Source organism: Vipera ursinii (genome assembly GCF_947247035.1).
Source record: "Vipera ursinii genome assembly, chromosome: 2".
In the NCBI taxonomy this organism is placed as follows: Eukaryota; Metazoa; Chordata; class Lepidosauria; order Squamata; family Viperidae; genus Vipera; species Vipera ursinii.
In genome coordinates, this window is record NC_139513.1 from 218108572 (window position 1) to 218136235 (window position 27664).

The 27664-nt window shown below is 37.6% G+C and overlaps 1 protein-coding gene across 1 annotated transcript in view; it reads left to right on the forward strand.

The window, feature by feature from the left end:
* The window catches only part of FREM1 (FRAS1 related extracellular matrix 1), a gene marked incomplete at its 5' end in the record, with an annotated part of 69631 nt that overhangs the window by 20488 nt on the left and 21479 nt on the right, over positions 1-27664 (forward strand). Inside the window, 12 exons of the mRNA XM_083351456.1 lie at positions 443-610; positions 3205-3413; positions 4116-4209; positions 7363-7615; positions 9657-9836; positions 13079-13264; positions 13615-13811; positions 14653-14878; positions 15347-15491; positions 20043-20188; positions 21482-21673; positions 22097-22361. Of these exons, the coding sequence (XP_083207582.1) occupies positions 443-610; positions 3205-3413; positions 4116-4209; positions 7363-7615; positions 9657-9836; positions 13079-13264; positions 13615-13811; positions 14653-14878; positions 15347-15491; positions 20043-20188; positions 21482-21673; positions 22097-22361 (2261 nt within the window). The remainder of the gene's footprint in view (positions 1-442; positions 611-3204; positions 3414-4115; positions 4210-7362; positions 7616-9656; positions 9837-13078; positions 13265-13614; positions 13812-14652; positions 14879-15346; positions 15492-20042; positions 20189-21481; positions 21674-22096; positions 22362-27664) is intronic.

Consider the following 27664-nt stretch of genomic DNA (forward strand, 5'->3'; position numbering starts at 1 on the left):
AATGCTAATTTTAAAGAATTCCCATGAGATCAATCTTAATTTGAGCTAGGATGATTTGATGGTTTTTTTCCTGCAGTCTGCAATGTTTTTTTTTAAAATTGAAATCTATAATTTAAGGGTCTTTTACCCTCATTTCCTCATCCCTTTTTAGTAATCAGCTTTCACAGCTGTATAACGATTGAAATATAAAACGTGAAAGTGGCTTATTGTAAAAATGTATGCACAAATAGATTCAAGCAGGGGTGAGCAACTATAGCAATTTTATGACCTGTGGATTTCAACTCCCAGAATTCCTAAGTCAGCATGGTTGCCTACCCATGGATTATGGCATAGTAAGATTGAAAGTATTTCGTTATTTTAAAAGCTATTAGTAATGTAGATACAAAAGGGAAGGTTTTGCTGATAGATAACAGATATGTATTTAACTGTTTTGCATCTATAGCATGCCATAAACCACATGAAAGTTGCCTATGTGCCACCCATGGAAGACATTGGTCCTGAACCTCAATATATCCAGTTCGCGTTTTCCATCAGCAATCAACATGGCGGAACTTTGTATGGCAACTGTTTTAACATTACTGTTCTTCCAGTCGACAATCAGCCTCCAGAGGTATGTTTCTGATGCTAAAAGAAGAAAATAGAGATTACAGATAAACCTCAACTTATAATCGGCCACTTAGTGATCATTTGAAGTTAGAATGGCCTTCTCAAGGAGTACTTGTAACCTAGTTCTGAAGTACTGACGGCTATGGCCCTGGTAGTCACATGATCGTGCACTGGGCGCTTAGCAGCTAGCCTCCACTTAGAGCCATTTGCAGCATCCTGCTGTCACATGATACCAAAAAGATTATAAAGGGTCAGTTGGGTGGGTGATTTGATTTACGACTATCATGACTTATGACCATGATGAGCAGACTCCATAAGGTGAGGCCTAGCTGTGTATCACTTAGGTCTGACTTTCAGTAGGTGTAGAAGCCAGGCAAAGATCTTGTTCATTTATTTTCAGATGTGGATTTTATTTTTTCAAAATCATTTGCTCAGTTGTATTTTTGGTATGATTTTAAAACTATCACCCTAATAGTGATAGTGATATTTCAGAATGGAATCAGGTTTTACAAAACATGCTTTTCCCAGAGAAGGTGGGTGGGCAAAACAGGTTTAGAAAAGGGAATAATGGATAGAAACAGGAAGCTTTAATACTTTCTGATGCTGTCAGTTCTTCTTTGGAATTGTCAATTTTCCAGTTTCTGAGCTAGGACAAAAAAAAAACCTGTAAGAAAAGTCAGCAGGATTGTAAACGATTAAACTTTCCTTGTTCTATATTCTGCTTTTCAAGTTTCTCTGTTGGTGTCAAGGGATGGAAAGCTTTTGTAAAATATAAACCTGCCTATGTTGTAGACCAGCGGTCTCCAACCTTTCCGGCTTGGTGAACTTGCAGAGGTGGTGGCAATGGGGAGAAGGGATTGTTTCATGGGCACGCATGCCACTTTCACAAATGCAGCTTCGTGTGAATGTGCATGCTCGCTCACCACTTCTGTAGCCTGGTTTCGAATGGGCTGCAGCCTGGCATCGGGTCACGAACCAGCAGTTGGGGACCCCTGTTGTAGGCTATTGGAATTATATTATTTTGTTTTTATTTTTCATATGATCTGAGTTTTTCCCCCACTTAGAAACATTCACAATCTGCTAAAACAAGCATGCTTCAGGTGTAAATGGATAGAATTCATAATTCTCATTCACTTTCCTGTGTGGAAAGAAAGCTTTATTGGATTGAAAAGGATTAGTACAAGAAATAAGTAGTCTGTTAAAGCCCAAATGATGATTTGCTGGTTTCTTTACATTTTCAGAATTAGCATTGTCTTTCTCTGATTTTATGATGTCTGTATTTGGAAACTGAGAAATTATTCAGTGTATCTGCAATCAGAACAAAACAAAACTGGTCTTTCATTCGAATCATAGCGCAATTGAGTTTGGAAGTGGTTTTTGCCCACTTCTGGGAATTCTTTGTTTTAAACTTTCCCAATGTCCTTGCTAAAACCAGCCATTATTTTTCCTCTACCCTTTGTTCACGTGTAGAGTTAGAATATTAGAATACTGCAAAACATTTCACATTTTAAGTTTTTGAGGACAAAACAGAATATCTGTTTTGATTTCAGTGGGCTGTTCTTTTTTCACTGGAAATGTTCTGATGCTCTTCTTGTGCTGTCAGGAGTATCCTGAATTAAAAACAGCCCTGTTTCCATCTCAGAAAATTTCAAATTTGAAAATCATCTCTACTCAGCATCATTGGGGGGAAAGAAACACTGGCTATAAAACTGTTAACATATGCTCATAAGAATTATTGCTGTAGAATGATTTAAATGGAATAAAAATGATGGTTTGTGGAGGAGGAAGATTAATTGTACAAATCAAACACTCTTACCTTATAGTTTAGTGCAGTGGAGATAGACGTTTTGTCAACTGAAAATAAATATAGTGGGTGCTGACTGGATCATAGTGTTCTCTGCATGTTTTTTTTTTGCACTTTGAGGGTGGTAGAAGTGAAGATGATAATGGCGTCAGTTTCAGACATGGGAGGATTTGTGAGTGGGAACCAGCAGAAATGGAACTGCCGTATGATTTTGAAATCTCAATTAATCTAGCCAAACATGAGAACCCTTATAGCAGGAATGTCACTTCCACGAGAGAGATTATCTCCACAGGAGGGCTAAAACAACTTTAATTGAGTTTGGCTGTAGCAACAGAAAGTTGGTAGTCTGATTGTATTGTAGTTCCTCCCCTTACTTATTAGGGAGGCATCTCTGTGAATTAAGAAGGCATCGATCTGAACCACTTCCAAATGCTAACTGGATGTTCTGGGCTTAGAAATTGTTTCATTCTTTCTCACCATATTCATGGAGCTTGCATATCTCCCCCAAGGCCATCTACCTTATCTCCTTCAGTAAGAAAATATAATTTCAGAAAATTATAGTTTTTCATTTTGGGTACAAAGGGTGACCTTCCATGTCTGACTTCCACCAATTGAGAAAATATTGTGGAGAGTCTCTCCAGATTGCAAAACTTCTTTTTGTTTAGGTGAGAGATTTCAAAGCCTTCAGAACTGGGTGCCGTGAAAAAGAATATGCCTTAGCTTAGCACTAAAGCATCAGCAAAAATATTGTTCTGAGAGGAAATGGCAACTCTTGTATCTTTTCTTTTGCTTAGGTGCTCACACACAGCTTGAAAGTAGAAGAAGGGGGGCAGAGCACCATTACCAAAGGCCATATTTTAATTTCAGATGTGGACACCAAACTGGAAAACATACGTATACATCTCCTTAAGCTTCCCCTTCATGGAACTGTTGAATTAGATGAGAATCCTATGAATCAAAGAGATTGGCTAACCTGTGAAGATTTACAGATGTCCAAAGTCAGGTTAGAGAGCAAAAGCCTGATTTCAAAATGATCTAATTTTGATGAAAAGTCACCTGTTATATTTATTGGGAAGCAAATATGTTTCAAGTCTTTCCCATCCTCTTCATATTAACTCTTTGCAAATTTAACCAGCATGTCTGAGAAAATTGATTCGAAATTGTCTCTTTCAATTTTATTTCAAACAGTTGATTCTGTATATATAACTGGAAGCCCAACCTTCCTACGGAGAGATATCAAGACATGTTGGAATACAATCTCCATGATCTACAGGACAGCATGATCAATGTCCAATGAAAAAACATCAGTTATAATTGACCACAATTATAAAATTGTGTGTGTGTGTGTGTGTGTGTGTGTGTGTGTGTGTGTGAGAGAGAGAGAGAGAGAGAGAGAGAGAGAGAGAGAGAGAGAGAGAGAGAGAGAGAGAGATGTCAATATGGTGGGTTGGGCCATGTCATTAAAGTTCTGTTCCTAAAAAAATGGGGAGGCTTTGATTTTTACAGCTGTATTTGATATCTTTACTTTTTTTGACATGCCTCCTCATGGATGCCTCTTAGTGACGAATGGGATATATTAGCTCTCTTTAGAAATCACTGAATTTAGTGACAGTGTACAGAATTTAGTGCATTACTGAAGCAGTTGGAGTGCCAACACTTGCAGTAGCAACCTTGCAAACCTAGGTTTATCATTTGATTCCCATAGGTACCATCATAATGGTTCAGAGTTTCCACATGATCATATTCCTTTTGAGGCTACAGATGGCATCAATTCCTTCGAATTCATCCTCCATGTGAAGGTCAGTGTAAGATTCCTCAAAACACACATCCAGTGGAAAAGTGAAATTGTCAGAGGGAGTTGCACTTGGTTTCAGCAAGTGGGAATTCATAGACAGGAAGAGTTTTGTTCTTCACTTTAGAGGTTTTTGTGACAGTATTTGTTAGGCAATAGATTTGATATGTTGGAGTTGATAGACATCCGCACCTGTTCATGTTATTCCCCTATTGTCAGGAATGAATTTCATTTAGAGTTAAATGATGAAGAAAATGCAATGTGTCAGAAAAAGTGATTTCAGCAAAAGCCCCTTAAGAAAACCAAGCCTACGTTGCATTTTATTTGGGTTACCATTCCTAGATTATTTATAGATTATCAGATTTTTTCAAAATGTTTGCTTTTTGTAGTATCAGGAAAATGTCAGGCCAAATATGTAGATTATGCTTTTTTAGAGGTATGAATAAAAGACTAATTCTGCATACAGGTGGGTCCTCAACTTACAACCATTCGCTTAGTGACCATTCAAAGTTGCACAGTGCTTACAAAAAAAAAGTGACTTACAACCAGTCATCAAAGCAGGAACTGTTACAGCATCCCCATAATCACATGATCAAAATTTGGGCACTTTGGCAACAGGCATGTATTTACAATGGTTGCAGCATCCTGGATCTTGTGATTGCCGCTTGCAACCTTCCCAACCAACTTTCAACAACAAAAGTCAGTATGGGAAGCTGGATTCACGTAATTACTGCATGATTCTTTAACATCAGTGATTCACTTAAGAACAGTGGCAAGAAAATAAGGAGCAACTCACTTAACCCTTTTGAAAATTCTGGTCCCGATTGTAAGTTGGGAACTAGCTGTACTGTGGTGCAACCATATGTACTGTCATCGTGGTGCTGTTCTTTTCTTCGGTTGTTTCAATAAAAACACTTCAGGAGCAGATCAATTTTCAAGTGGGAAGAAGGTAGGCTTAAAACTTGAAAACTATAAATATTAAATGTCAAGTTAAATATTAACGGGAAATTAAGAATTGGGGAAAACTAACTAGGACGTTGATTCTCTATATAGACCGAATGTTAAAATAATAAGGATATGTATAAGCTAAAAATTATTGATAAATGTAAGAATGCCATTTTTATTTAATTGATTTAGTAAGAATTGTACTAGTTTAAACATCAATAAGAAAGATGTTGAGACTAGAAAGAGTACAAAGAAGAGCAACAAAGATGATTAAAGGTCTGGAGGCTAAAACATATAAGGAACGGTTGCTGGAATTGGGTATGTCTAGTTTAATGAAAAGAAGGACGAGGGGGGACATGATAGCAGTGTTCCAATATCTCAGGGGCAGCCCCAAAGAGGAGGGAGTCAAGCTATTCTCCAAAACGCTTGAAGGGAGGACAAGAAGCAACGGATGGAAACTAACCAAGGAGAGAAGCAACCTAGAACTAAGGAGAAACTTCCTGACAGAACAATTAACCAGTGGAGCAACCTGCCTCCAGAAGTGGTGAATGCTCCAACACTGGAAATTTTTAAGAAGAGACTGGCCAGCCATTTGTCTGAAATGGTATAGGGTTTCCTGCCTGAGCAGGGGGTTGGACTAGATGACCTCTAATAATAATAATAATAATAATAATAATAATAATAATAATAATAATAATAATAATAATAATAATAATAATAATAATGATAATATAATACGGGGAAAAGAGAGGAAAAATTTAATGTAGCAGCTTGAGATTTGTACTAAAGAGACTTGAATGTCATTGTATTATTGATTAACCCAGCCACCATGCAGCTTTTCAAATACTTAAATGTAAAATTAGAAAATCAATAAAACATTTTTTTTTTAAAAAAAAGAAGGTAGGCTGCCTCCTGGCTCGTGGGGACTTGCATCTCTGTAATACACAAATTGCACTGTGCAGAGATCTGAATTACAAAAATGAAGGAGAAGATGCATTTCATTTGCTCTTTACAGGGCCTATGTGCATACCCATCGTCACTCCACATCGCTTTTGCCCTTTAAATCTGTGATCTCTCATATATAGTATGTAGAAAATGCAATGACTAGAGTAACAATGAACTGGAAAAAGAGGAAGGAACCACTTATCTTTTCATTGCTTTCCTCTTCCTGTCTTCCATTCTTAAAGTTTCTTTCTTTACAGGGATTTTTTTTTAAATTGCTAACATGTACGGATGACCAACAGTTATCCCATGGAATGCAATCTGCAAATTGTTTGGAAAACTTCAGATACTTTTACCCGAGAAGCTGATGGTTGCTTTCTGCCTTGAGGTTTTGATCCTAGGGTTGTCCATGTGTGAAGCATGCAATTCACTCTTTATAAGCACTACGGATGTGCTGGCTGTGTAATCTGAAAATTTCTTCCTCCTCTTTTTGCCCATTTCTTTCCATATTTTAATAGGGAATAGTAGGAACGTTAATAGGGATTTTTCAGATGTTTGCCATAGCTGAGGCATGCTTGCTCACAGAGATTCAATATAGGCCGACTTCTGCTTATGCTTTGGACACTGCTTTTTCTTTCCTTCCTTCTCTTGAAACTCCCATTTATCTCTCAGACCTATACTTTGTTTCTCCCAATGTTCTAAAGTAGATCTCTAGACTGTACAGGGAGACAGGGAGGAATGACAAAGAGAGTCAGTCTGGTCTAGTAGTTAATGCATCAGGCTAGCCCAGGGGTAGGCAACCTTGGCTCTTTTATGACTCATGGACTTCAACTCCCAGAATTCCTGAGTCGCCTGGCTCAGGAATTCTGGGAGTTGAAGTCCACGAGTCATAAAAGAGCCAAGGTTGCCTATCCCTGGGCTAGACTGTGAGTTCTAGTCTAGCCAGCTGGGTGACTTTGGGCCAATCAATCTTTCTCAGCCCAACTCACCTCATAAGGTTGTTGTTCTGGGGAAAGTGGTAGGATGAAGATGTATTAACTGCCTTGAGTTTTTATAAAACTAATAAAGGTGGGATATAAAATGAATACATGATAACCTAGCTAGAAATTTCATGGCACATGATATAACTGGAAGCAATCCTCTGTTTATGCCTAAGGGTGCTAGGAGTTTTAGATTGTGGATTTTTAATGTTGTAATCTGCCTGGAATCACTGTGTATGAGTTGGACATCCACATAAATTTGTTTAAATAAATAAAAAATGTTTTTTTCCTAGGTAATTCCTGTAAATGATGAGCCCCCGGTGATGAATGCTGACCTCATTCCCTTCATGCAGTGTCCAGAAGGACAAGCGGTGCCCATCACTTCAGAGAACCTCTATGCAACTGATAAAGATAGTGAAGACATGCAGCTGATGTTCATGGTTGCCCGATCTTCTAAGTATGGGGTTGTGAAGAGAGGCGGACTTGTGATAGATCGCTTTCTCCAAGCTGATGTTGTTTCTGGAACAGTGACATATGAACATACAAGTAAGTAGAAACTTGGGACTAATTGTAGAAGGCACAGAGAATGGCCTTGAATTACAGTGGGAAGATTCATTACCAAGACAGTGATCAGACAAACATGGCTTAAGCACATTCCAAAAGACAGGCAGAAAATGCTTCAAACAGGATCTACCCTAATTCACACAAAGATAAAGTGAAGGAGGAGGGAAGCATATTCAGGCATGCAAGATTCTGTTACTATAGCTGTTCTAATAAAAGTAATTTATTGACATTGGTTTCTTAGCCTCGTCTATCCAATAGAGCTGATACTATATAGAGACCTGAGTTTTATTGATATCCTGAAAATTATTCCCCCTTGCTATTCCTTTTGAGTGGCACAAAAATGGCTGTGATAAGTCTGGAAATGGCCTTTCTCTGATTTCTTTTTGTTTTTATATAACATTGCTTCTCTTATCAAAAGAGGAACTTTTTCCTTAAAATATACTCTCTTTCACCAGAGGGATAGTAAGCAAAGAAATTTTTAAAAGTCTCTCCTTTGTAATGATTGCCCCTGAAGAAGAAATTTAATCCTATAAGTCTAAGACATTAGGCAGAAGTAAATTGAATAGTAACTATCTTTTTTGGCAGTTCTGCAAAATTATTCTTGCTTATACTTCCAGATGAAAGTTGTATGTAATCAATAATAGTTTAAAATATTGGTCAGGATGCACATGGCTTCTTTGGATTAATATGGCTAGATTTCAAGTGACAGATGCTGTAATTGATGCTGAATGATCATTAATTTTATTAACTAGAGTAATAATTTATTAAATTTATAGCTTCCAAAGCATGACAGTCCCATTTCACAAAGAACTGCAGCACATACGGCCATTACATAATATTCATGTGACTGATACCAGATATTTCTGTTATTGAAAATACAAGATACTTGAAATGAAAAGTATCAAACAATAGCAGTTAGGTGCAAAATAGACAAACATTTGATTTATATAAATAAATCTTCCATTTTGCTTGTGTATCACCTTTTTGAGCTATCAATATTATAACACAGAGAGAGTTTATGATACCTGTCTCCATGACATAAAAGCAGATGATATTAAATAATCAGACTTGTACATTCACTGATGATAAATGCTGGTGGGAGATAGTTGACCAAGAAGGTAATTCTGTATTTGGATAAAACATCCATATTTACCACCAAATAACTCCTGTGATTGGAGTTTTTCTCACATTTTAGAATTCTAATTCGCTTTGGGAATATGTATATAGGGAAAAACTTGAAATCATTTGTGAAAGTGCCAGTTTAATTCAGCTGACAAGTTTCTTGTCTGACATTCTTCCCTCATGAGTCCTGTTGAATTGTTGGGTAAAAATCTCTCAAAATCACCCATCATGTATAAAGCTGACTGATCTGATTTAGTTCTCTCTACAACTGCTTTGTAACCATTCTGTTTAACAGTCTGAAGGGGTGTAGTTCACTAAGAAGAGTATTTCAGATCAGAAACTGCACTACTGAATCAGGTCTAGGAACTCAACAATGAAATTTGTTAATGAATTTAGATACAAACTTTCTCATGTATATAAGAGATTTGTTCAGGGGAATATTAACTCAGGAACTGAAGTGCTTTTCAAATCTATTTTTTAATCTCCACAGGATTGATGGAAAATGTCTATAATGATGCAATGGGACATCCAAAGTTCTTAAGTTTGACTATCTTTTGTTACAATAGTCCTTAGGAAAATGCTGAAACATTAAATTACTTTAATCTCTTATATGAGACAACAGTTGGTTACTCTCCAATTTCTCACCCCCAGAAAATTTACTCTGTTTGTGTTAGATGGAAAAGATGTGTGCAGAATCTTTTGATAGTTTTGTGACTGTTAGATTCAGCACAAAAATATGGATACTGCGCTATTGCTGCATCACAATTTTAGACATTTTTCTTAAACTTCTTCTCACTAATCATGATTTCATAGTTATTGCTGAAAATAATTTTCATACATCCTCTTGATAGCCAGTGCTGCAAAATATCATATACTTCATCTATATATCTTGTTTTTCCAGGTGGCGAGATTGGCCTAGCTCCTGTCTTTGATGTTCTTACATTTATTGTGTTGGATGATGAAATTGGTCCTGATGTAAAGGCCTGTTGTGATGATAAATCTCCATTTTTTCCTGTACCAGTATATGATATTAATATTACAATATTTCCAGTTGACAACCAGCCTCCATCCATTGCCACTGGTAAAAATTTTATTGCTTTTTATCTGTCTAATTGGGCATGATCATTATGTAAACATATGCAAAATTTAGGAGATAGTAAAATAGATAAACATTTTCTTCTTTCCACATTCATATTGCCACACTCTATCATTTAAAACTAAGACAGAATGTAGAAGATGGAGGACATCTTCATTTGTACCTGTACCACTGGAGCAATAAAGCTTATGTAGAGTACCATCAATCCAGCTAATCCTCAATTTATAACAGTTCACTTAGTGACTGTTCAAAGTTACAAAGGCACTAAAAAGTGACTTATGACCATTTTTCACACTTATGACCATTTCAGCATCTCCATGATCATTTGATCAAAATTCAGATGCTTGGCAACTGACTCATATTTATGACGGTTGCAGTGTCCCAGGGTCATGTGATCACCTTTTGCGACCTTCTGAGAAGCAAAGTCAATGGGGAAGCCAAATTCACTTAACAATCATATTACAAACTTAATAATTGCAGTGATTTACTTAACAACTATGGCAAGAAAGATCGTAAAATGGAAAAAAATCATCTGTCTTACTTAGCAACAAAAAATTTGGGCTCCATTGTGATTGTAAGTTGAGGACTACCTGTAAAAGCATTGTCCTCATAGATAATGATATCATTAGTGATATGCCAAATAGACCAGTGCCAATTTGACTGGGCTACAGGATCTGGAAGGATGCCAACAGTCAGTTATTCATACATCCAGTTCATAACACAATCCGTATTTCTTATGCCACTACAAGGCTGACCAATAGCCAGAATTACTGTACAATAAATATGGGTTGTGTTACAAGTTACAAAGAAAAATAATCATGATTCCACTCTAGGATTTGCTAAAATCTTTGGGGATTTGCTTAGTATGCTGTCATTAATTTCCAATATGATTGTATGAATTGCATTTGAATACTGAAGAGTGTGGAACCCAATTTTTCACAATCAATTTTTACTGAGTTTGTCCAAGATGGACTTCAGTTCCAGCAGATACTACAGGAATGGGGTTTCTATTATAAAGTTTGACCATCAATTCAGTCACTGTGTAATCCAGACTACTGTGGCAAATATAAATGCAATTCCTAGCTGAAAGTAGATTTCATGCAAATGTTGCAGAACTTTTTCAGTCCACATTCTGTTCCACTTTCAACACTCTTTTACTTAGGCGATTAGTGGAATTACGTGAAATTACCAGCCTTGGTCTTTTTTGGTACGGAGAAAAGTAACTACAAAGAAGAACAAACAGCAGCCCAGAGTTGTAGGAATTAATCCCAATTGCTATTTTTGTTGTTCAAAGTCTGTGTTCAAGTCAGTTTTGAAATGTGAGGTAAGATATATAACCTGTTGAAAGGGTAACATAAAAAACACGTCTGCCAGGAATGAAGTTGGCAAGATAGGAAGCAGGAGGTTTGCAGACACTAGATAACTTTTATGTTTACACATCCCAGCTGCCTCCCCTAGCGCTGAAGAATGGCTTTCTGTTGCATTGGAACAGTAGTAAGAAGTCCAGGATTTAAATGCTGTTTCACAAGGCAGATCTTCCTTCTGTTGCGTATGATTTTCTTCTATCCTGCTGAGTTACAACTCAGAAGCCAGTTCCTAAAAAAAGTTCAATGTCTGGAGAGCTGAGATTTCTAGCTATGCTGGACAAAACCCAAATAACAGAAAGAACTTTACTATTTCAGTTTGCAGGTGAGGCTACTTTTAAAAATGCTTTCTGGGTAATGAAACTTCTCTACAATAATAAAGTTGCAAAGATAAAAGGGAAACATATTCCAAGAAGGTGTTTTTTTAAAAAAAAATTGTGTGGTTTTCACACAGACACAGACATAGACACAGAAACATATTTAGAACATAAATAATCTGGAAAAATGCATTAAAAGTACATGAATCGTTTTTTGTTCTCTGAAATTATATACATATATATATATATATATATATATATATATATATATATATATACACACACACACACACACACACACACACACACACACACACACACATATATATATATATATATATATATATATATATATATATATATATATATATATATATATATATATATATATATATATGTATGTATATATGTATATATATATACACATGTAGGTCTTGGCGTATTCGGGTCTTTTCCCGTGTAAGATTGAGAGTGTCTTGGTGACATTTCGACGAGGTCCCACTTGTCATCTTCAGGCTGGTGTCTTCAGCCTGAAGATGACAAGTGGGACCTCGTTGAAACGTCGACAAGACACTCTCAATCTTACACGGGAAAAGACCCGAATACGCCAAGACCTATATGTGTGTGTGTGTGTGTGTGTGTGTGTGTGTGTGTAAAAAGATTAAATATTGGTTTAATTTAACAAACTTTTAAATCAGTAAATGAAAACTGGTCCTATTTAGGATTTTCTTTAGAATCTATAGAGATAAAACTGAATTACTGTATACATATTGCTTTATTTTTATTAATTGTTTATTAAGTATCTAAACTTTACTAGGAATTAATAATAAATTCAAGGCAATCTCCCTACACAAGTTTCTCATTAAAAGTTTTTATATTGGGCATGTTAACTGGAATTTGAAGAAAAATTGCATTTAAAAACCAGAGTTCTCTTGTGAATGAAATTATATGTGAGTCTTAAATACTATGACTGTTTTACCAGAATGAGCTCTAGTGTTATGCAATGGTCCCAATTAATATTTCTTTATTGCTGTTCCACATCTTGCAAAATAAAGCTGGTTTGCCAGTATTGTATGCAAGCACACCACATTTCAACAACTCAGTATGGGCAAATTTGTGATTTGCTGTCTATCATCCAGGCAATGTTCTGAAAATGAAGGATTGTCCCAGCAGACAAATTAAGCACTGATGCATGAAAAATGGTTCATTATGAGCAATTCATAATAGCTTTCAGGCAATTAATGCTGTGACAAACAGGGGTAACAACCCATCTTGAGCAACCCATAAACCATCCTGAATAGCTTATCAGCAAAATTGTTTTGCAAGTGGTGTTTCCCCCCCCCCCAACTCCTTTCTTCTTCTCTTGCTGAGAAAGAAGAGTCATTGGTCTGACTGGAAAACAATGGTACCAAGTGGTTGAAGGAGAATTTTCCTCATTAATTATTAGTTGTATTTTTTTTAGCCTAAAGTACCATGGGGATTTAATATGTTTAAATTACAGTAATCATCTCTCTCTCTCTTGGTCTCTCCTTCTCTTTTTTTGCAGGACTTGTGTTTGCTGTGCAGGAGGGCGCCTCAGCAGCTATCACAAGTAAACACTTGTATGCCACTGATCTTGACACCAAGGCCGATGACTTACAGTTTGTTTTAACGTCCCCTCCCCAGTTTGGCTACATAGAAAATATATTACCATCACCTGGTTTTGAGAAAAGCAATGCAGGAATAAGTATAGGTAGGTCTGTGCTACAGGGAAGGGCCACTTGCCTTTAAATACAGGAAAGTTGGTACCTTCTTTGGGGTGTCCTGCCATTATGGTATATGCTGATAGGTGCCTGTTGGGCTCTATCATGTTCTTGTTAGTGGATTTCACTGTATTCTGTGGCGAGGCTAGCTGAAGGTGACTTCCCATATTTATCTGATATTAACATTGGCTCCAGTAGTAAATATAAAGAATTTTCTCTTATTTCTCTGCCACCTTTTCTTTGCATTGAATATGTTTTGTTAGTTATCTGTACTGTTATTTTCGCTAAGGGTAGAAATATGCATTTTCATTACTTTTCATTCCCTCCCCAACATGCCTAGCTTCGTTTCAAATGGAAAATGTGAGGAAGATGCATATTAACTATGTTCAGACCAGGCACAAGAGAATTGAACCAACTATAGACCAATTTATCCTGTATGTCACTGATGGAAACCATCATTCAGTGGAGACCCCATTTTATGTCTTAATTCATCCAACCAATGATGAAGAACCGGAATTCATGGCAAGGAATTTTACAGTAAGGAAGGAAATGGTGTCCCAAGGACCGCTTTTAACAAGGCAATATAGTGATCTTTGCTTTTACAGTCTCCTGTCAAAATTTTTCCATCTCTGATCTTATGTGCATGTATATGTAACCACGTCAAGCAAAATACTGTGTTATGTTTATCTTCACAATAATTTATTTATACCTCTTGCCTTTTTACTATCCTATGTTTTGAGTTGTATCATTCACCTGCACCCAACACTTGCAGAGTTCTTTTATTTCTTGGTCCTTTTGCTACCCCATCCCCTGTGTGCACCTAAACTTCTGTGAAGCCTTCTTTGTGTTGCTTTAACTTTGGGGAGGAGAGTATGGAGGACCAATGGAAAAAGCAGACTAAATATTGCGTCTCTACAACCTTCCTAATTGGCTGAGTTACAGAGGTTCAGTTATGATGTGGGAACCCAGAAGTATGACACCAATCCCAGATGAGTGTAGATGAGTTGTGAATGAAAATTCACTTCGTCACTCTTTCCTTGCTTTTCTCATTCTTGTGCCAGTTCCCACTTTCTCTTTCCTTTCACCTGTTTCAAGTCTGTTCTGTTAGTACATTTCTTTTTCTTTCTCTTTGCGTGTATGTGAAATGACGTACCAAAAAAGCTCAGGGGCGGGTATCGCTTTATGAAAAGTGAACTTTGTTCTTTTTCTAAATCTTGAGCTCACTTGTATTAATTAAAAAGAAGAAAGCCTTTGTTACACTGAACAGTCTAATGGTAGTTTCCTGAGTGATATTTGATTGGTCAGTAGACCCGAGACTTTTACTTCTTATCACTCATTTTGTGAAAGAGTTGACTTTTATCTTCTGTTGACTATTCAGGTGCAAGAGGGACAGATGAAAGAGTTGGATGCATCTGTAATCAATGCTGTTGATTTGGATGTACCAGAAGATATCCTCATGTTTACTGTCCTTCAACAGCCCCACCATGGGTTTCTTGTTAAGGGAGTATATGGCAACAATATTTTCCATTACAGGTGGGCAATTATTAGTCAACAGTACCATGAGATCCATGTGGATGGTTTCTCCATGGAGGCTTTAAAAAATGGTAAGGGTTGTATTCCTTTTGGCCATGTTGGTTCTTTCCAAATAATGGGCAATAGAATACTAAATTGAAAATTAATAAATGAAACAGAATTCTATTAATAAAAGATTCCTCAGTTCATTCATTAAAAATAGTCTTTTAATAAAATAAAGAGAGATCAAATTCGAACAAACTGTACGAAGGATTTTTCAAGATTTCATCGATTGTGTAAATCTTGAAGTCAAGCCAATTTCCTATATTTTCAAACACAGTTGACTTAAGGAATGTTGGGTTCTAGTTTGGCAATATTTTGCCATTTAGTTGCCATGCTGGCATTTTGCAATATTAATTACAATCACTAGTTTGGCAGCAACAACAAACATGGTAATTGATTACGTGAGGCACTTATAAATTTATAAATCTAAATAAATTTCTCCTTTTCCTTTCTCCCCTCCTTTTGCTTGTTACCCACCTATCTTCTCTACCTTTCAGGATTGAAGCTTGTGTATCTGCACGATGACTCTGACAGCTTAGCTGATGACTTTTTAGTCCAGCTGTCAGATGGGAAACATAAAGTGTCAAAAACCATTTCAGTTAAGGTTAACCCAGTTAATGATGAGAAGCCAGTGCTGAGCAGGTAAGCTACAGATACCTCTTCCAAACTGCTAAGTTTATACTGACCAAATGATTGGGCACTGACCACATTTGTGATTAAAAGTTCATCTTTGGTAAATACCCACACTAATGCTAGCAACGTTTGCTATGAAGTATTCCTCCTCACTGAAGAATATTGTGTAATGACCAGGGTATACAAGCGGGCAAATGTTACATATTATTCCAATGAATTAATATTGTCTGGACGGTTTTTGAAGGTGATAAAAAAGCAATAACAATGTTAGCATACCCTCTATTGGTTAGTTTATTCTTGGGCCAAGAATAGCTTTTCTCCCCCCCCCCCTCTGTTCACCCAAGGAGACAAAACCTACTTATATTGCTATCTATACCAATCATTCTTCAACCTATTTGCAAAAAGATGCTATAAATTGCGGAGAGGATGCAAATCAAACTTCTCCTCAACAAGCCTTCAGAATCCTGCAGGGTGGGTCATGTCTTCAGATGTAAATGCAGGAAATCACTGTACAGGAGAAGAGAATGGAAAGAAAGGATTGTGCAATTTTTTTCCCTTGCAAGTGAACGTGTTGGGCATTTGGAATAATGCCAGGCTGAATCAGAGAACTAGAGCATTTATGAGAGATCTTTCCCCCCCCTCTTGCTTTCAAAGGCATTGAAAACATTTTGCTTGGGATTTAAGAGCGTGGTTGTTTTCCCCGCACATTACCTCTAATCGTTTCCCCCCCCCTTTTATATCATTCTCCTGACAAAAGAAAAGTGTCCTTTGTAATACAAAAGACAGGATAGCAACTGAACTTTTTGCATTGGCAGGAAGTTCACCAAGGGGTTGCTTTGAAATCTGAGGTAGTAGGGTTTTTTTCCAAAAAAACCCACCAAAAACAAAACTTCAAAACAACCTCCTTGTGTGCCTGCTACTGGCACAAAGGATCCCATTGTGTTACCTTGCTCCGGCTGCCTCCTTCTTTTTATCATGTGGCATGGTCACCACAAACAGAAGAGAGAAGGAAGAACATGTGTCCTTCCACGGCTAACGCAGATGGACACAGACTATATTGCATTAAAAAAAAACCTATTAGAAAACTAGGATGACTCTCTGCCAAATTCCAAAGGGAATTCAGATTCTATTTACCAGCTGTTCTCTGTGCTTTATGTTTAGCCATGTTAACTGGGATGAATTCAAGGGACAGCGAAAACCCTCTGCAGCTCTGACGTTGACTATTCCATCAGAACCACCTAACAAGCCCTTAGGGGAGCTTCCAGCATGAAATCTTTACCTTGAAGCATTCATTATGAATGAGCTCTTCTTATTGCCCCTTTCTTTCCAACTCCCCGTGTGTGTTACTCTCGTCAAGCAGCAGAGGAATACCACCCACCGAGAAAAGAAAAGAGCATTTTCTAGTCTGAACTCAACAGGTAAAATGATACTAGTCCCCGATTAAGTGGGACAAGTCACCTGATTGGAAAGGTAGGCTTTTACTAGAAAGTACCTGATAGGATTTTGAGGGGGCTCCATGTTGAAAGCATCTCACATTGAGATAGGAAGAAGAGACCTTGAAGGTCTTCCCAGTACAAACCCCTGTTCCAGCAGGAGACCCTATACCAGGGGTAGGCAACCTCGGCTCTTTTATGACTCGTGGACTTCAACTCCCAGAATTCCTGAGCCAGAATGGCTCTGTATGGAAACCTCTCCCTTTCCCCTCAGCATAGCTGGCTCAGGAATTCTGGGAGTTGAAGTCCACGAGTCATAAAAGAGCCAAGGTTGCCTACCCCTGCCCTATACCATTTCAGACAGGTGGCTGTCCAGTCTTTTCTTAAAAACCTCTAATGATGAAGCACCCACAACTTCAGAAGGCAAGCTGTTCCACTGGTCAATTTGTTCTCCCTGTTAGGAAGTTTCTCCTTAATTCCAGATTGCTTCTCTTCTCGATTAGTTTCCATCCATTGTTTCTTGTCTTGCCTTCTGGTGCTTTGGAGAATTAGTTGACCCCCTCTTCTGTGTGGCAGCCCCTCATTAATTTTATAATGTTTGATTTCTCAAATGGTGCTGAGAAGATGCACGACAAAAACTACAATGCAATATTTGTGATGTTGAGCATGAAGTACCAGCCTCATCATTAATAGAGAGGTATGAAGTGATGAACTTTTATTTGACAATCTAAATGCTGGTGCTGCAGGCTTCAGCTGCTGATTTGCAGAGGGGTGGGTTGTGTGTGTGTGTGGGGGGGACTGCTAGTCTAGGTGCATCTGTCTATGAGCAAAGTTTTGAGCCATCCTTCCAGTACATTTGATGGAGCTTTAAAAAAAAGAGTCTTTTCCTTCCCCCAAACAAATAACTGAAGCAGCAATGGGGGGGCTTACCCTCGCCATCATTTATTTGATGGAGATCATCCATGGTAAATGTCATAATCCGATTTTATCGGATGATCTACCTCTTTATGATTGCGGGCCAAAAACAACACTGTGCCAAGCAAGCTTCAGCCTTGGGAAAATCCCATTGGAAAAGCTGTAGCTAATGCATTCCTGTCTTAATGTAAGAGAGTCTTAAAGGTGCAGACCCTTAGCAACATGTGGCAAGACATGGGAAATGCTGTAGCTCCTTGAAGACTAATTAGCGTAGGATACATATGCTTTTTTCTTAGGCAACAGATGCAGGAGGCTATTCAAGCTCATGAGCAATAAAATGTCCTATTCTGTTTATAATATGTATGGGACTTCCATCTTCCTACTGGCCTCTCTCCTGGTCTTTTAACAGCAAACTAAAACACAGAAAACAGTAAAAAAAAAAATCCTCCCAGTATTTATCTCCATCTCTGAGCAATTTCATCAATTTTGTTTCTGTCTTGGGTACAGAGAAGAACAGTGCCAATGCTGCAGTCCTATTGACAAGCTAGCTCACTTGCGAACATGGTTGCAGTTTTGCACTTGATTAGATTGACTTGAAGGAGATGGAAGCACTTTGTGGACAGGCTTGCCACCATCAATCTTTTCAGAAGCTTTTTCGAGCTAGAGCTAGAAAATAAATCAGTGCTCCTAGCAGGCGAAATGTATGGATTTGTTTTCAAAATTAAGCCTTTGCAAATTCACAGAAGTACTTATGACCCATAAGTACACAAATATGTTTATTTTATTTTTATACTATGTGGCAGCACTTAATCAAATTACTTGAATGAGAAATGCACCCATCTCCGTTGTAACGGAGTCCAAATCACCTCCTCTTATCTTTTGTTTTGCCTGTCCCAGCATCACAGCCTTTTCCAGAGAGCTGGTTCATCCCATAATTTGTCCAAAGCATGATAATTTGATCCATTTATATACTGTGTGTGTGTAGATGTATTTCTGTATACCCCCTCCCTACAAATATAGTCAGTATACAAAGAATAAAGAAAGCTATAGAATTGAAACACAAAAAGATAAACTAATCAGAAAAAAGAAAAATTCATACAATGTCCTTTATTTATTTATTTATTTATTTATTTATTTGCATATCATACATGGACTGTCAATATAAATTAACATACGTTGTTATGAAAATTTATATTATTATTATATTATTCAGACAAAACTAATTTAACCCTTAAGCTTATCATTAAATCTAGACCAGGGGTAGACAACCTTGGCTCTTTTATGACTCGTGGACTTCAACTCCCAGAATTCCTGAGCCAGCTGGCTCAGGAATTCTGGGAGTTGAAGTCCACGAGTCATAAAAGAGCCAAGGTTGCCTACCGCTGATCTAGACTATATAAAAGCATAGTGTTTCAGTTTTTTCATTTTTTAGAACAAGAAGAGTTCTCATCTTTTTTTCCATTTACGTAAGATTTCCTCCTTGCCGTGCAACAGATTTACTAAAGCTAAAGCATTTCTTGAAATGACAGATTCCATATTTTAGGGGTATAGTTAAACACAGGGCTTTTTTTCTCATAGAACGCTGAGAACGGAGTTCCGGCACCTTTTTTGGATGGAACCTTGTAGGGTAGGCAAGGTGGGTTGTATGACGTGTGTGAGTTCCGGCACCTTTTTCTTTTACAAAAAAAGCACTGGTTAAACATCACATGTGCATTTTTGGTTATTACATTTTTCTTAAAAATTATATTAAAAGTATACTCTGATTTCAAACCAAAATATATGAATTAAAGTATCCTAAAACCTCTTACACTGCTGGGGAAAAAATAAATCTCACATCCTATCTGTTTAAAATATTATTTGAGCAGTCCACTAGATAAGAAAAAATACTTTCTAATTAATTTCATTCTAAAATCAAAAGAACTGTGTTTTACTTTAAATAGATTGAAGTGATAATTTATTAAAAAAACTCACAAAAGAAACAGAAGAGGGCATGATTTAGTATGCTTCTATTTTTCTTCATAAAATTTTGTGAATCAGTTCATAATTTAAAATCTCAATACATATCATTGAGACACAATAGCACCACAGAGCCTTCTCTACTTGCACTGAAATTTTGTGCACATAGATATGTGTTCTTTTGAGTCTTGAACATTTCAGTGATAATTTTCATTTTAAACACACTTCCAAAGAATTTTTGTTTTCTCTGTTGCAGAAAGGGTAAGATAGAGGTGAATATGGGGGAAGCACAGATAATTTCTAGTGCTGTTTTGTCAGCTGAAGATAAAGATACTCCTCGGGAACAAATTTATTATCTATTTGAAAGAGTTCCAGAAAATGGACATCTTCAGCTCAAGGTTAGTTTTTACTTTTCAACAAAAGCAAACAAAGTGTTGGAAAAAGAGATTCAAGTCTTCACCAAGAATGGGAGAGAGTGTAATCCTTCTGCTTCTTAGATATCTGTCATGGGACTGAAATACGCTGCAGCAACTAATACAATTTACAGTTGATTTTTGAAATAATCCATTGAAGGGTTCCCTGTTTATATTGGAAACGTGAGCATGAGATTGTTTTGAAAATCCATCACAGCTTTAACATTTTTTTAACAATCAAAATGCTTCTAATTTTGAATCTGAACAATGTTATACACTGCCAAGGAACATGGCAGGTCTTCTCAACCATAACTATTCTAAGAGTCTCAGTTCAAAAATTCAGGGGCGGCTCTAACCTGGAGCCACTTCGGCCTAGGAGAGACAGCAGTTGTAGAGATCCAGGACAAGCTTGGTAGTTGCTGTATAAGTCACCCCGGTTTAATTAGGGAGTATAAGGCACCCCAGTTTAATTAGGGAGAAGTGGGACGTCTTAGAAAAGCAAAGAAAATTTGGCAGCCAATGATATTACAGTTCCAGCTCAACTTGTATCTTATTTCTTTTTTTGATATTATTCCAGTTATCTGCCTGCAGATGTGCACAGGATGGGGTCATCATCCCTTTGTATATCTTTGAAATGAATATTGTTTTTTAAAAGAAGAAACTGGCCCTCTTCTGCCTTCCAAGACCTTAGCAGAAGTAGAGATTATAGTTTACCCCTCCACCCTTGGCACTTATCACCTTCTTGTCTCAACTTCACACGTTGATTTTACATAACCTAGTCTTCCAAAGTTCCTACAGTAATCCCACAGTCAGTTTCACAACGCTGATTGAATTGTACAGCACATTTAGCAGGCATGTCTGATTAGCTATCTCCTACAAATAAAGTCCTTAGTGCTGCCATTGTGATATAAATGGCAGTCACTGGTGTATAAAAGCTAGGCCTGCATCAAGCAGTCAGGAAATAAAGTGGATTTTTGAGAAAATTTTGGTAGCCAGGGCATGAGCGTGTGTTTTGTGTGTTGGCTGACTTTTTGATGGGATGAGTGCCAAGTCGAAGAAGACTGGAGTTTGTTTTACAGCTTGTGTTCAGTAGTAAAATCTTTTTTAACAACTGCATCAATAATATAATACCAGAGTTACTAGGAGATGGACAGCATGTAATGTTAATAATAATTCTCTAATATTGATGATGATGATGATGATGATGATGATGATGATGATGATGATAGTAATACACCACATAATATCTCAAAGTCATGATTCAATTTCCTATCCTAGGTAGATCACGATTGGGTGACACTGTACAAAGGGATGAAATGCACCCAGGAGAATATAGACATGAACACTGTGAGGTATAGACACACTGGAGCTCTTGGATCAAGCAATGAAGACAGCTTCTCCTTTCATCTTTGGGATGGAAGCAACAGATCTCCAGAAGTGGTTTTTCCTGTTGCTATTAAGGATGTGGAAAAGGGTAATTTTATTTTAGATCTTCACACAGTACTGACCAAGGGAATGCCCACCCTGGATATAAAGGGTGGGAATTGAAGTGTAGCATATCTGGATGCTCCCCAGATAGGGGCAAAAACTAATACATATGCATGTGCAATAAAACACTATCCTGATTGAGGAGGAGAGAAAGGATGTAGTCCAAGATACCTTGTTGTTGTTGTTAGCTGCGAAGTCGTGTCCGACCCATCGCAACCCCATGGACAATGTTACCTAGATACCTAGAAAGCATCAAATTGGGATAGGCCTGGGCATATGAATGTGTGGCAGAATATAGCAACTTTTATGCCCCGGTGAGCGGGGGATAAAAATTGTAACCTGATTCATGATATTGAGAAAGGCTGATACAAAATATTTGATAATGGCCCATATTCAAAATGTTTTATAGGAAACATTGCAATGTTTATGAGACCCCTCACTGTGCTGACGGGTGACAAAGGCCTCCTGATGACCGATGTCCTCCTTGCAGTTGATGGTACCAAGAAGCCAGAGGAGCTACACTACGCGATTACTTCCCCACCACAGTATGGACAGATAGAATATGTCAGCTATCCTGGAATTCCCATTACAAGTTTCAGCCAAATGGATATAGCAGGGCAGAAGGTCTGCTATGTCCACAGTAGTAAAGCATCTTCCTCTAGAGATACATTCAGGTAAGCAGAGAAGAGTCTTGCTTTATAATGAAGTGTATTTAATTGGGCAGTATAAATGGTTGAGCAACAGAGGAAATTCAGATCCAGGTTGCAAAAATCCCAACAACCTAGAACTAAGGAGAAACTTCTTGACAGTTAGAACAGTCAATCAGTGGAACAACCTGCCTCCAGAAGCTGTAAATGCTTCAACACTGGAAGTTTTTAAGAAGACAGCCACTTGTCCGAAGCAGTGGGTTGGACTAGATGACCTCCAAGGTCCCTTCCAACTTTATTATTATTATTATTATTATTATTATTATTATTATTATTATTATTATTATTATTATTATTATTATTATTATTATTAACCGTTCAAGAGTATGAGTTTTCCATATCTCTTTGCTGTCATCTGTTAATCATCCAAATTAGGACTAGTTCATCTTTACATAGCCATAGACAAAGCAATATGTTGGACTAGCAATGCAGTGCCTTCCAAATATTTTAGACCACAGCTCCCATATTTCTTTGACATAAACTCTGACAGCTGTGGTTCATAGGAGTCGGGAGTCCAATACTGGAACAAAGGGATGCTTAAGAATCATATAAGCTGCTGTTGAATGCTCTTGGTCCTATACTTCATTGGCAGTTCTGCAAATACAGAGTTCACATATTAAAGCCTAATTTCTGCACTACGCCAGTTGCTCTTATTGGTGACATATTTCTGAGCTCAGTTTAAAATATTGCTTTCTCGGGAGGCAGCACCACCAGTCTGGATTTGGAAATTAAGCAGACACTGTAGGCTAAACTGGGAAGCTGTAAGCATCCTGGAAGATGGCAATGGGAAACCACTTCCATACTGCTGGCAAAGAAAATTCATGAAAATACTCTTTAAATTACTATGAGTTAAGTTTAACTTGAAAGAGACTTTGCATTGGGGGGGAACCCTTTACAAAGGCTTAAAAGGCTTGGCACAGAGTTACTTGACCTTCTTTCATCCATATCGCTTTAAATTCATAATCCAAAGCCCCACTTGTATCTCCATCTCTGTAAATTGGCAGTCATAGGATAACAACTATAATCCTATACCTGTTGGACTGATTATCACCTTATTGTGTGTGTTTGCATATTTGATTTCATCAAAATGTTGACAGTCACGGTGGGATTGGTGTCAGTTCATCACCAAAGGCCTGGATCTTGCATCGCAATGGCGTAATCAGATTGTCCTATTTGAATTCCCCTGTGTCTGGCCCAATCCTTTGAGGCTTTCACAAAAACCTTGAAATCACATTATTGTTGATTACGGGTAGTCCTCAACTTACAACAGTTTGTTTAATGACTGTTCGAAGTTACAACAGCACTGGAAAAAGTGACTGACGACCATTGTAGCATCCCCATGGTTATGTGAACAAAATTTGGATACTGGGCACCTGACTCATATTTATGATGGTTGCAGTGTCCCAGGATCATGTCTGTGACCTTCTGACAAGCAAAGTCAATGGGGAAACCAGATTCACGTAACCACATTACTTACTTAACAACATAAATTTTAGGCTCCATTGTGGTCGTAAATCAAGAACTACCTGTACTTTCTCTTAAAAGTTTTATTCAGCTATTAAATGGAATTTGTTTTAGCTTAGGATTGAACTAAACATTTAAAGTTGTTTTAATTTTACAGCTGCCTTTTATTGGTTATTCATTCTGAGGTTAATTTAACTTTGATGTTCCATTGTTGTCATTGGTGTAAGCTTCATGGAGCAGTTTGCTATCCTTGAAGCCAGTCTATACTCTAATTATATTTAAATGAATAAAAATTAGATTGAAGTGTTAAATAATCCATGAAATAAGCTATTGAGGGCAAGTTAAATGCACAAATGTTCAAATGTAAATCAAACATGAGCGTAAATAACTTTTAAGTATATACTTTGAAAGTTTAAAGCTGGGGAAATATTTCTTTGGAACATTCAGCCCCCCCCCCCAATTCTTGCTTCTTATTATTTGCATTCTTCTAATAAGCATTCCCAGTATTCATCAGCATTCTTGGCCATACCTATGTACCTTAAGTCTGGGTTTTCCTGAGCCTAGACATTGTATATTTCCTATAGGTCTCTCTTCCTGTGAGTTTTAAGAACAGCTTCTACTTTCTTCTCTGCTCGGATAATACGTAAAGAGGGTAAGACTCTGCTAGCTTCTTATAAGGGCCATTAGAAAAGGAAGGTGAGAAAAATATAGAAAAGGAATAAAATTGCTCAAACAAAAGAAGACCGTTTAACTTCACAGTTTAGTTCAATTATCAGTATTTGCTATGTGCTTGGTGGCAGTGAGGAAGATAATTATCCTTCCTTGTCTCCAAGAATTCAAGTTGCTATCCCTCATATTGGGATCTCCCTTCCTGTTATCCCTGAACAAATCTGTGAGATTGGTTCTGCTGATAGCAAGTAACCACCTCACAGCTCCCAGTAGGGTTCCATGGCTGCAGATGGTCTTGACCCTGCATTTGTCAGTTCCAGTCCTACACCATAACCCAGGGGTCTTCAAACTTGGCCCTTTTATGACTTGTGGACTTCAACTCCCAGAATTCCTCAGCCAGCGTGCCTGGCTGAGGAATTCTGGGACTTGAAGTCCACAAGTCATAAAAGGGCCAAGTTTGAAGAGCCCTGCCATAACCACATACCAGTTTGGTTCTCTCACTGAAGTCTGCAGCGTTTCTCAACCTGAGCAGCTTGAAGATGTGTGGACTTCAATTCCCAGAATTCCACAGACTCTGTGATATATGAAAAAAAAGTAGGCAAATGTATTTGAGCATAAATTTACCTTGCAGATGCATCGTTCGCTCAATGTTTACAGCCAGAAGAAAAATTGGAATAAAAAAGTGTAAAATTCAAAATGTTTGAACAATGAAATGTTACGAGGAAATAACATCCTGTGTTTCAGGGGTATATTGCAGCATGACCTGCAGTAATGGATAGGGAAAAAAGGCAACATGTTATTTGCAGATTGAAAAATCTAAATTATATGCTCAGGGTTTGTCAAAACATACTTTATTTAAGATTGTTTGATAGTTTTCAAAGACTAAGATTGAAATATTAATTGATTATTAACATATCAATCAGGTGTAAGTTTTGTGGCTAAAGCAGAATTGACCCTTGCTAAATACTGTTGCATCTTAATTCAGGTGATACAATTAAAATGACATTTCTCAAATGCTAAAATTGTTTTTACATTGTTGTGAAACATATTTTCATTAACAGGTTCTAAGATATTCTAATATATTTGCAGTTGTGTATCTCATTGCCTGAAGGGATGCGGTGGCTCAGTGGGTTAGGACGCTGAGCTTGTCGATCAGAAGGTTGGCAGTTTGGCAGGTTGAATCCCGAGTGCCGCGTAACAGAGTGAGTGCCTGTTACTTCTGCCAACCTAGCAGTTCAAAAGCACGTAAAAATGCAAGTAGAAAAATAGGGACCACTACGGTGGGAAGGTAACAGCGTTCCGTGCGCCTTTGGCGTTTAGTCATGCCGGCCACATGACCATGGATACGTCCTCGGACAAGCGCTGGCTCTTTGGCTTTGAAATGGAGATGAGCACCGGCCCCTAGAGTTGGAAACGACTAGCACGCATGTGCGGGGGAACCTTTACCTTTATCTCATTGCCTAGCTGATTAAAAACCATGGCAGCTAATTAATAAAACAAATCTGTATCTATTAACACTTTGGTATAAGTTTGCTCTTCTCATTTGTGATTTTTATCTTTTTAATTAATTGGTAAACCTGATCTTATCCAGATTCAAAATGCCAATTAAATACTTCCCCATTTAAATCAAGTGATTGATACTACATTTGTTTGCTTGAATACAGAAATGGGTTCCATACTGACCACAGATATGGATAGATATATAGTTAAATTGTACTGACATCATTAGATTATATGCCTAGCGTATTAAAATCCAGGCCTGTTTAATTTTACCAAGAGAATTTTAAGGAAAAGAAGATATACATTCCATTTTAATCACTGTAAATGATGTTCCTGCCTGCTAGAATTTGGCAAGGTATTTGGTTATACAGTAAAATATAAATACCGCAATGGATTAAAAACTAAAACACCAAGAGCTGGTGATATTTAATTAAATGGGGGGATTAAATGATCAGATTTTTACCGTCCGTTAAGGCACTTTATTCCATCATAAACTTACAGCATTGTCTGTTGCTGCTGGCCTGGAAGAAGGATTTGGCAATGCTTGTTTAGGACAGATGACTTCAAGTGATTAGCAATCTGACATCAGATGCTGGCAGCAGGATGCTAAAAGAACATGCTAATGTCCTCCATTTTGACACGGTGGATCAGTTTTGTAATGAGCTGGCACTATCACTGATTCCATTTTTCTGTTGTAAATACCACGGCAGATGGCAAGTTCTGTAGCCAACTCAATTGCCATGAACTCCAAAAGCATGATAATGGTGAAATCAGACCATGCAACTTGCCTTCCCAACTAAACTGGAGAGTTATTTTTCCTAAATTTCATCAGTATTATGAGAAAGTTGGTTGTTCCCTATTCCAGGGGGAAACACAGAGAAGACTCAGCATGAAATAAACAACATGTGGTAGATAGGAACCTGGCACATCCTTCAAAACTAACAATCTTCTTATCTCGAAGAACCTAGCAAGGCATGTTGTTTGCTTCGTATTCATTAATCTACTAAAATAGCAAAGTCCTTCATCTAGTCTCATATCGAAATTGTCCACTAAATCTCCTTCACTTTCTTAGGTTTGAACCTGGCACCTTTGTTGGCCTTTTCAAAGTACCAATAATAATTTAATATTAATATTTTTATTCTACAGGCTGGTTTTAACCCAAGAAACATTAAGGGAGCAGAAATTCCAGAGTCTCTGTAGAGAACTTGTGTCCACAGAAATGCATCCCATCAGACGGGATGGTCTTGCGGAATAATATACATTCCTGGAGCTATTATGGGGGCACTTCTGTTCTGCTTTCTTATGGTTCTTTAATTTTAAGCAGGAGTTGAAGCAGACCAGAGATAGATATTTTTTTTCATGGCACATCATTGATATGTCCTTCAAATTTTCATGGCAGCAATGCGAGGATGGTTTGCCATTTCTGTTATATGTTTTTGCTTTTTTTTTTACTTCTCTCTGGAGTTCTCATGAAGTTCTTAACGAAGCCTCATCCTGTTTAAGTTTTCCAGGCCAAACAAAGTTAGCCAATTCCTGTTGCCTTCTAAAAGAACTAAGGATACCTTCAGTCAGAAAACCATTGTCAGTGAAGCAGAGCGTTTTGTCTACTTGGTGTGGGTGGTCTTCGCTCTGAAAAC